The sequence below is a fragment of the Falco biarmicus genome, chromosome Z (genome assembly GCF_023638135.1).
Source record: "Falco biarmicus isolate bFalBia1 chromosome Z, bFalBia1.pri, whole genome shotgun sequence".
In the NCBI taxonomy this organism is placed as follows: domain Eukaryota; kingdom Metazoa; phylum Chordata; class Aves; order Falconiformes; family Falconidae; genus Falco; species Falco biarmicus.
The window spans coordinates 57,551,078-57,561,754 of NC_079311.1; the positions used below are offsets into that span (position 1 = coordinate 57,551,078).

The following is a 10,677-nucleotide window of genomic DNA, read 5'->3' on the forward strand; positions in this document are numbered from 1 at the left end:
TGAAAAGGGAAACCGATGTTATAACTGGGATTTTTTCATTTTCACATGAATTACAGACCTTTGTATACTGTTTCACTACCTGCATATAAATGCATTTTGAAAACAGTTTCATGGGTCACACTGAAATGCAGTCTTCTGGAAAACTGATGCTAACATCACTAAAAGACTACGCATTTTGCAGCACCAAAACAAAGCAGAATTACAGGGACACACACAAAAAAATTCCAATCAAAGCATGTCTGACAAGCCATGCAACCCATCAGTACCTCCCTATTCTCTCCACACAGACTACTAAAATCTGTATCATTTACAAATGGTCATACTTGATGTGCACATAACTATACTCTCACCAGCTGCAGGAGAATTATTTCTTAGAGAAACAAGCAAATGACTGTAATTACTCTTGAACTGCAAATTTCTCCTTTAGAATGTGTTTTTAAGGATAACCCCCTGTATTTTAAACTGATGTACCATTCAGGCACAAATGAAGAGTAGGGAGGATATTTACATGTTAGAGATTCCTATTCTATTCTCTCACTCTTACTACAGAACATACTTTATGCCTCTAATTTTTTGTCATTCTCTCTGAACCTCTTTTTTCAAGAAGAACCAACCTGTAAGACACAGTACACATGAACACCTCAATCTGACTATCTCGGTTTTTTTCTGTACCGTTTTGAGACGCTGCAATTAAACTACCAAACTTTCCTCTTGGTGTCAGGGCATTCAAAGGTCTTGTCACATCCCTTACTGTACAGGGCCCAACTCTGTCAAAGAGAACTTAAAGTCTGTGTGGCACAATGTACATTACAATCTTCACAATTAATAGCAAAATGTACTAATAGCACATCTGAAAAAAAGAAAAAAAAAAAAAGGCTTGTCTTAAACTGCCTTTACTTTCTCTTGTTTTCATCTCACATATTGCAAGACTGATTTCTGACCCCAGATTCTTACAGGACTAATGAAATCTTGATCAGAGGAATGAAAGCTCCACTAATCTCCTCTGTGAAAGAGATTCTTCTTCCTCCTTTTATTTTTTTCATTGCAGCATATTGCTAGTATTAGCAAATTGTTTTTCTCGTATTCCCATCTTGAAGCTCTGAGGTTCAGATACTGTCCCAGCAGTACCAGAGAATCACAGAGATCTGAAGCCTAATGCAGTCATGCACTTACAACTATGCATATACTTAAAACAGCCATCCAGTAAACTTCTTCATTACAATAACAACCATTATTATTTACAAAAAACAACCTGACATTATTTTTAAAGGTGCTCTCTCATGCACTTTTGACAGGCTGTTACCTTCTCCACCACAAAACCTGGGTCTCAAAATGTGTGTGCAAACATCTGTAAAAGAACTAATTTATTTTAGTGATCAGCAAGAATTACTGCCCTCTTAAAGTCAATATTGAGGTGTATTGACTTGAAGCAAGCAAACACTCACCCTGACACTAGCAGAAAAGGTACCCAATATACTAACATAAAAAGAGTTGCAGCAAACCCTAACAACCCATGCATAAAGTGAACTAATAGCTTACCTGGGAATATAAAGTATTAAGGGGATAAAACCCAAAACTACACAAAGTTTCTTCACTGTAACAGGCTGTGCAGAGAAGTGGTAGAGCCATCATCCCTGCAGGTATCTAAAGACTTGTAGATGTAGCATTTCAGGGCATGGTTTAGTTGTGCACTTGGCAGTGCTTGGTTAATGGCAGTACTTGATGATCTTAAAGGCACTCGATGATCTTAAAGACTTTTTCCAACTTAAACAATTCTATGATTCTGTTTAGCCTTGCTGACTTCATCATTACCACAGCATGCCTGTTCTCATTTCTGTTCTTTCTAAGGGAACAAGCTTCCTTGAGTCCTACACTTACACATGCAAATATGCATACAGCCAATTTAGTTAAATTATGACTTAAGAGAACAACAAAGTATCTGAAGGGAAAAAACTGTAAACAAACATAATTCCATATAATTTCAGCATCTCTAATGTAAATCATAGCTGGAGATTTTATTAGCCACTCAGTGGCTCAGACTAACATTCTGGACAGGAGTCCAATGCCAAACATCCAGGAGGGTAGCCATAACAAAGGAGAAGTTAACAAGAAGGCCCTTAGCTGCAAGTAGTAACACAAACAGCTGAACATACTTTGCAAAAGAGAAATGAAAAGCAGTAAAGCTGGAAAGCATCAGCCTTAAAAGGGCAATACTTTGTGGTATTTACTTTTATGTCTCCCAAGTTCCTGTTGTGGGGAAAAGATGCTTACTTGTAAAGGTAGTATTCGGCTTGATCCACTTCTTCTCGTGAAGAAATGTTGTCAACAAACTGTTTAAAAAATAAGAAATAAAAGCTTCAAAGTGAGCATTTGCAAAATATATTATAAGAAAATGCCACTTCAGTAAACAAAATACATTTGTTTGGCATATTTAGGTGCCTGACAGTACTGGAAGTCTTCAAGTCTTTGCTTGCTCCTACTCAGGTTTGGTCTAGACTTCTCCAAGTCCAATATTTTTAAACTGAGACAACTCCCCTCCTCACCTCTAAGAAATGTTACAAACCTTGAAAACATGGAGACTATAATATAATTATATCCATATAGCTCAGTACCCCATATTTTTGCTACTTCTCTCTGAATTCTTTTGCTCTTTAATCACAACCTTTGAGAATACATTCAGTTCCTTACTTTTTCCCCCCAATTCTGAATCAGTTTAGACATGCCTTAACTTCTTTTTCTAAAAAGTATTCTTTTCCCTAAAGTTTGCCTGTTGTGCCTATTCATACTAAAAATTCTGAAGGACAGGGGCAACAGCATTTTTTATTTCACCACACATACAAATAACGGTAAGAAAATAAAATCACGTCCCATGCTGTAAAGTTTTAAAAGCCCTCATTTAAAACCTTGTCTACTCCAGGCAATCTTCCAAATTCACAGTGCTATCAATTACTTAAATAAAGGCCAAGTTTTCAATCAGACTTCGTCTTACAGTAATACTGAATCCTGTTTTCCTGTAGGTTTTATTAACATAAAGATGCTGGAACACTCAAGTCTTCCTAACATAACACCTTTAGCTCAGAATACATAAACGTGTTCTCAAGGTCAGTACTTCTCTTTATCCTAAGCATAAGCTAAAAATAAGTTTCAGCTGACTAGTACTTGCTCTCCAGTTTCTTAATTCTCCTTGCACACTGTATACATGTAGGTCTCATCATCTGAGTGTGGCATTAGCATGCCTGTGCACTTAGTTTATGTTTTAGAAAACAAGACTCCGATGTGACCTCCAGGTATTTGAAAGTGGGACTTTTTGACAGTCTAGAAATGCCACTTCTCCAGGGAAAAGGTCAGCCCAAAGCAGGAACATGAACAAAGGGAATAAAGCTGGTTAAGCAATAAAAGGCAGAGGAACCCATTTCCCCCACAGACACTGTCTCAGAAGCAATGATCAAGAATCCCTGATCTGTATAAATGCTTTATCTTGTAACTGTCCAAAATTTCTGTGACTCCCCAGTTAACGGTATCAATGATCCTAATTAGTGGTGTTACTGAGGAATCAGGGTGGTGACTTAACTTTTTTGGATAATCCTGGAGATTGAAATTAACTTGTGGGTTTGTTTTAAAAAACAAGTGACATTTATTCTCCTTCTTCAGTACAAACACACAGGGAACTTCAAACCACATCTCACATCCCTGCCTTCATTCCCATTCCCTAGATTAACACATCCAGAGGACAGAACTGGTCACTAAATCCAGTAAAAATAATGGGTTTGCTTATCCCATGGCCAGCATTTGTCCTGCCTTGGTCTGCTAAGCCAAGGAAAAAAACCACTGTAAAGGCAAAATGTATCCCTATCCACCTCTGCCTCACTCTGAAAGGAGCGTGGAAGTGGAGGAAGATGCACACAGACGGGCAGTGTAATAACTCACTGTGTTCCCTTAGCAGCCTGGGTTCTTATGAAATGCCTGAGGAGGCACTAAGCTCTTACCAAGACAGAAACCACACGAAGGCAGGGAACATATATTAGGGAAATACATAGCTCAGTAACAGAGAGGCCTGATTTTACTGAGAGAAAAACAAATACTGTTTTGAAGACCCCACAGTCCAGGTACTAACTAATGAGTACAAAGTAACAATAAAACAGCTTTACACAGCAATTTAACAGCATTACAAGACATACATGATCCCAGAGTTCCCAGCAGAGGTGATACCATTCATCCTCTCTTTACTCACTTGATTTCATAAACATTTCACTGTCATTTCCATTACTTTATGATTGGGATTTATTTCCTTACCCGGGCTATTGTCAAAGAGCTGACAGGCAGCTTTCTTTCATAGGTTCTGTCCATTAAGTGGGCTAAGTCAGCTGGAGAAAACAGAAAAAAGAGTGCGTTTAATCAACTAGCATTACATGAAAATCTGCAGAGCTATCGTATAACCTAGAATAGAACCTCTGCCCATGAAATAAAATACTGGCTCCTTATTAACATCTTATTTTGAAGGTGTATGAAAACAGTACTTCCAATTATTGTTAAAATATTTTAACATGGAAAGGTTCTTAACACAATGATTTTAACTTATTAGAAAGAATGGGAGGAAAAGCAAACTACCCTATAATGCGTTGGATGAAATTAGTGTAACAAATATAACTCATCCAAAAAGACTGAGCAGATGTCTTTAAAATTCACACTTGCTTTCAATCTTAGCACATGCTGGACTGTTCTTTTGGCATGGGTTTGTCCTTTATTTTATGGTAAAACAATGAGACACAGAAGCAAGACACATTCACAAACAGCAGTCCAAAGAAATCCTGTTACTCAAACTGGACACTGTGCCAGTACCTAATTTTATAGCATCCTGCTCCAGCAGCCATGTAACAATGTAAATTTGACCATACAGGAACTTTAAGCTTCTGACTGTTGAACAGGTAGCCAACCATTGCATTTAATGAATTTAATTGGAAGTTAAATTAATTTAGTTTTGAATTTTAGTTTTGTACTTTTCCTGGAAAATAATGACGACTCAGGAAAAGTAAGCTGTTTATTGTATGCTTACTGTCAGCTGTTTGATTCTTAGCTGAGACATGAACTGATGATATTCAATCTATAAAATTTAGACCTCAAGCATTTTCTTTTTCTATTCTCCTGCACCTTGCAGGACCAGGGCTTCAAAATATTCTCTCTGCATCATTAACACCTTACTTCATCCTTTGCACCCCAAGACTTCAAGTCAACCAGCCTCTCAAACTCATTTTCCAAAAAGGTCACCTGGCCTCCATACCTGTCAATGAGATGTGAGGTGTGTACAGCTTGAAGCAGCACATCAGAATTGACTAAACTTCTACTCCTGCCAAGCTGTCAGGGGCAAGATGCAGCACTAGCAACATGCTGCATCTCTGAGGAATGCAGTTCATGTATGGTCTGTCCGCAAAACACGTGACATCACTATTCTTCATTTTAAAAGCACATCTGCATAGCCAGTGGAAGTCTACAGGTAGTATACATTTCTAACAGTATGAATGGCATTCAGAGCTACTCTGATCTTAATAATGTCAAATTTCAACACATATGCAAAGATCTTTACAGTAAAATGACAGAGCCTTGATTTGGAATAAAATGGTTGACTCTTAGTCTGTACAATGCTGCTGTCCACCACACAGCAGCCTTTCATGTTTACGTAATACCTTCCTTCTTCAGGCACTTCAAGGTGTTCTTCAAAACACAAAAAGAGCATTTATCTCTGGCTGAGGGAAGGCAAGCATTTCATCACCATGAAAGCAAAGGGAAATCTGGGATGAAGTTACTGAGGCAATTACCAGCTCCTATGACATACAATCCAGAATGCTGAGCTGATGCAGGCCACCAAGGCTGTGCTATACCAGATAACCACTAAAACAGCAAATAAACTTTTTTTAATGGTAAAGAAATCTCTGCAGGAATATCCTTACAAGTGTATGTATTTGAATGTATATTCCCTGTCTCTCCAGCACTCACAGAGGTCATGATGGAGCATGTAGGTAAAGACTTTGGGGTACTCCCAGTAGCACTAGAAGTTAGACAGAATGGATGCTTTGGCAAAGTCCACTTGTCAGGAATCAACAACTGGCTAGATCCTTGCCTAAACATACTAAGCTAACTGTCATCTGACATTATCCATCTGCATTTTGAGATAGCTGGAAAAAAGTATCCATTCTGGCATCTGCTATGTTTGATGACATAGTAACATCGACCTGAAACAGACAACTGCATGGGCTGGGAATTCACTTATCTATTCCAGAACTGGGTTTGTTATGCATTATCCTCTGAAAACTAAGATGATACCATTTTGGGCTGTACTCAATGCCTGTGCTTGGCACTTTAGGTGCTCATGAAAATGAAACGTCCATTTCAGGAAACACTGAGTACTTTAAGTAGAATATAAACCAAATGAATACAACACTATGAGTGGAAGATCCCAAGACTGGTAGCTATTTACACATTTACACACAAGCCTCCTTTGGGAGAGTTCACACATACAATTTTAATGACTGACATTTTATGCTGTCTACAAAGCTGGAACTTTCCATCAGAACTTCAGCATGGAAAGCAACATGAAGCACTTAGCCATCAGCTCCAGCACAGGAGTCACAACAAAATGAAGGCTGATCAAACCTTAAAGAATAGAAGACAAATCAAATTAATAGGAAATCTAGCTTTGTTTCCAGACAAATTGCCATGTCTGCTGTAGTTTCTAGATAGGAATCATTTGCAGTAATTCCTCCCTGTTTTTTTTTCTCTGAAGAGCACCTGAAACCAGACTATTTTTCTCATGTTTATGATTTAAAATAATACAGCTACCTTTTGTAAACCAAGTTTTTGCTCTGTAAGTTGCTATTCAATAATCAAGACTAAAGCTTCTTCTTAGTTAAAAACATCCTGATAGAAGTACTAGAATGCAGGAACATGAATGCCCAAGTCTCCTAGCACTGTTGATAGTAAAACCTGAGCACTAACACTGGTTTATAAACCAAGTGTTTTAATGGCCAAAGCAAAATTAGATGTACATTCTAACAGACACATGTTATTAGTGCTTTCATCTAATAGTCATTACCAAAGATGACACTAGTGGGTGTAATCTCTCATACATATTTCTACAAGATGAACTTTTACAAAACTTCCATTTATCTAAAAATATATTTCTGCATATTGCAGAATCTCATAACAAACCAACAAAACAAACCGTAAGTCTGAGCTGAGGTCATTTAACTTCTAGACAGCACTTCAAAGTTGTCTCTACAATACTGGTATCTGAGATTTCACATTCACTTTTATTGTCATTTGTTCATAGAAACTCAATGTCTTGCTGCCTGCAGCAGGGTGATTCAGGACAATGACTGGTAAAATATTGACCCTCACCTGCTAAGTCAGTGGTTATGACATATAATACCAGTTTGGTAGCCTAAGAAATCCACACAGTTTCAATTTGATTCACAGTGTATCTATCCACAGCAAGCAGCCACATTATGTGGCACATGTGGTAACCATGTAAGGTCACTACCCTCTTATTCTTAAAAGTGGTCCATCCAGGACAGGGTTGAAATCCAGGCAGCAACAGGAAAGTGGATACAACTGTGACGCGAAGCTTACCTGTCCTGGAAAGCAGCACTAATGCCTTAACTTACAGGCCAACATTCCACTTTCTATATAAAGAAAGCCTTAATTTATTTTAAAGGCTCAATTAAATTATAAAGGAAAGCTGAGAAAAGTACTTTTTTTTCTTTTTATGTTTCACATTCCTCAGTATTTCCACATCCCAAGCAGCTTCTGGGAAGAACCACAGCTATATACCCAAGAAGGATTTGAATGGAAATTATTCCCGTCCACAAGGGCAGCACTGCCACCTGGTGTTGTGGATGAGCCATTTTGGGTACCGTTAGTTTTTCTAACAAAAAGATACTTCCTATCTCACTTGGATTCTGTCATTCCTGGGATTCTGGCAATTGCTGTTCTTCCATCAAGATGCTTACTGTCACTTAGTTTTACCCTTGTTAGTGAATAAGCCAACTGAAACACTGGAGAATCTAAATCCAGGCATGCCTTCCATTTCTTCAGTAAGTGGAGTACAAATTACTGCTACTCAGGTATCTTCCTACCAGCAAGCGGTTCGTAAATTCCAAATTAACACATTTTCAATTCCTACCTATTTGAAAAAATGTGCTTCTGTATGCTAAATACAGTTTCATTCTTTCCCACACTTTTTTCAGTACTGAATTTTGCTAAACTCATTCACAGTTGGAATGCTAAAGTGAGACTATGGAGAGGAGAATAAAGCCAATCTTATACAGACACAGTAAATGAGTTTGAGTCTGGAATGGCACCACATCACTGCAGCACAGAAATAGAACTGACTTTAAATAAAAAATACTTCTTTTCCCTTTAAATGTATTCTCACAACGTAGTTTTGCAGAGTAACAGTTCTGAAACAGTGTTTGAAATAAATAAAAAAGCATCTCCTCAACACAAGGAATTCACTCTAGCTAAACCACCAGTTACTACACACAAGATAATATGTGCAACCATATAACTGACATACAGGAAGGAAGTCTGCAGGGCTGTGTCTTTGAAAATGCTAATACAGCTGACACCATGTTAACTCTTCTTTTTTCTGTGAACACAAAATGAACATGCAAAGCAGTTCTTTGAAAAGCATAGAACAGACATCTGCTTTGGATCAAGATCATCACCAGAGCAGCAGCAAGAACTGTGCCTGCCAAACCATCACAACAGGTCTTGACAGGCTGGGGAAAACCAAACATGGACTGTACCAGCACTTGTACAAAAATGTTTTCTTCTATGGTGAATTTCTATTGTCTATGTTTGTTAAAGTAAGAACCTTTTTTCATCTGGAGATGACTGGTTCAAATGCATCCCAGGGCACTAGCCTATGGCTCCAGCCCAAAAAACCACTGCACTGCATGAGGAGTCCTATTGGTAGTAAAGGGTTACAAGGTATTAACAGTCTTTGCAGGACTCAAGCTATAGTAATGAGCACCTACTGGCTGCTTCTGGCCCATCTGCAGTAAAACACATTGACAATCCCAACTTAGCTGTGTAGACACAAGCAACAGAAACAAATTAGTCCATAAAAAACCCCATCACTTATGTGATCATTTGGTCTGTCTTCCTGCCTGACAAAAGCCCTTGAATTTCACACAATTCTTTCAGCCTGATAATCCGTGTTACAATTAACAAGCACAGTTCAGGGGCCCAGGAATGCAAAATGTAAGACAAAGACTATGCATTAAGGCATCTCCAAAACACTTGTGGTATAAAATAATGCTTATGTACCTTTAGGACAGAAAAATGTTTTGCTTGATGCTTTCCATTTAACATAAGCCACCAAAAAGATGGTTGTATATAATTTCAAATGTATTCTAGTCGAAGAATTTAACTATGAAATTTGCACAAGAGAACTCAGTACCATATGCAGATACAGTTTAACGTACAACTTCTTGGAAATAAAATACTCAGTTTAATTTTTCCTCAAAAGAAAATATCTACAATTTCAAAAAGAAATGCAGCTTCCCCTCTTGCAAAACTCTTAAGGAAAATGTTCTTCTAAAAAATGTTTTTAAACAGGAATGCCCTGTAATACTTACAGAATAAGTCTTCTTTCACACTGCATTACAATTTAAATAATATCAATGAAGAGAACCCTTGGAGAGTCTTAACTGTCAGACACAAAACTATGACATTCATAAAAGTTTTGGATTTTCTGAAAGAAAAAAATCAGCTTGTAGAAACCAAATATTAATTAAACAGGCAAATTTAACTTTTTTCTGCATCACAGCTTTGAATACATATGACATTTTTAACATGTTGAGCAGATTTTGACATAGAACCTCGGAAGCATATTGCCACAAGTATCTTTTTATTTTGCAGTATTTACAGATGACAAGCTAGTCTAAAATGAGTTCAGGTTGCAAATAGTCAAAGCAGAGAAAAACAGAACTTTTCTCACCCAGGCTATGCTCCTCTTTTTGTCTCTCTTCCCATTTTGAGCTGTCCACATAGGCTGCAGAAAGAAGAGATCTTCTACCTAATGCAGAAAGAAATCACTACATAAGTCAGGTTGCCTATGTATTTTTAAATAAATTAACATTTAATTAGATCTCACCGTTTCCTGTCACGTTTACTGAAATGATGCATTAAACTGTCTTTACGACACAGCTGTCACCAGCAGCTACTTAACAGTTCAGATTCCTTGTATGTGGATGAGCCATTACCCTGTCATTTTTAAAAAAGAGTATCTTTTCCCTAAGTTTTTTTTCAGCATGAAACAAATCTTCCCAAACCTGAATACTGTATTTAAGCAAATAATAAATTTGTAAAGGTAGGAAAAACCCCAAACAATAAAGGAGAGCTTCTTTGTGCACACAGACGTTTTTCATAAATGCTAGCAATTAAGTAAATGTGGGCATAAAAGCATAAGCAAAAAATATGAATACACACAAACAGGCTTTTTGGTTGTTGTTGTACGGTTATTCTTTCCACCTGTACAGATCCGTCTCACTGGAAATGAAACGTAGATGCTTATCCGGAAATACCCCATTTTTGACCATCTCCTTTTTCTGCATACGCTGTGAACTGCACTCCAGTGCTTTTGAAAGTTTTTTCTAAATACTCTTTGTACCACCTTTG

The 10,677-nt window shown here is 37.6% G+C and overlaps 1 protein-coding gene across 2 annotated transcripts in view; it reads right to left on the reverse strand.

The window, feature by feature from the left end:
* MRPS27 (mitochondrial ribosomal protein S27) overlaps positions 1 to 10,677 on the reverse strand; it is a 46,494-nt gene that overhangs the window by 34,388 nt on the left and 1,429 nt on the right. Inside the window, exons 2-4 of one of the 2 annotated variants that reach the window (XM_056323675.1) lie at positions 9,998 to 10,075; positions 4,294 to 4,364; positions 2,272 to 2,330 (exon numbers count right to left, since the gene is read on the reverse strand). In XM_056323675.1, coding sequence (XP_056179650.1) covers positions 2,272 to 2,330; positions 4,294 to 4,364; positions 9,998 to 10,075 — 208 coding nt within the window. Of the gene's footprint in view, positions 1 to 2,271; positions 2,331 to 4,293; positions 4,365 to 9,635; positions 9,656 to 9,997; positions 10,076 to 10,677 lie in introns of those variants that run through there. The other variant, XM_056323676.1, reaches the window with a different exon arrangement.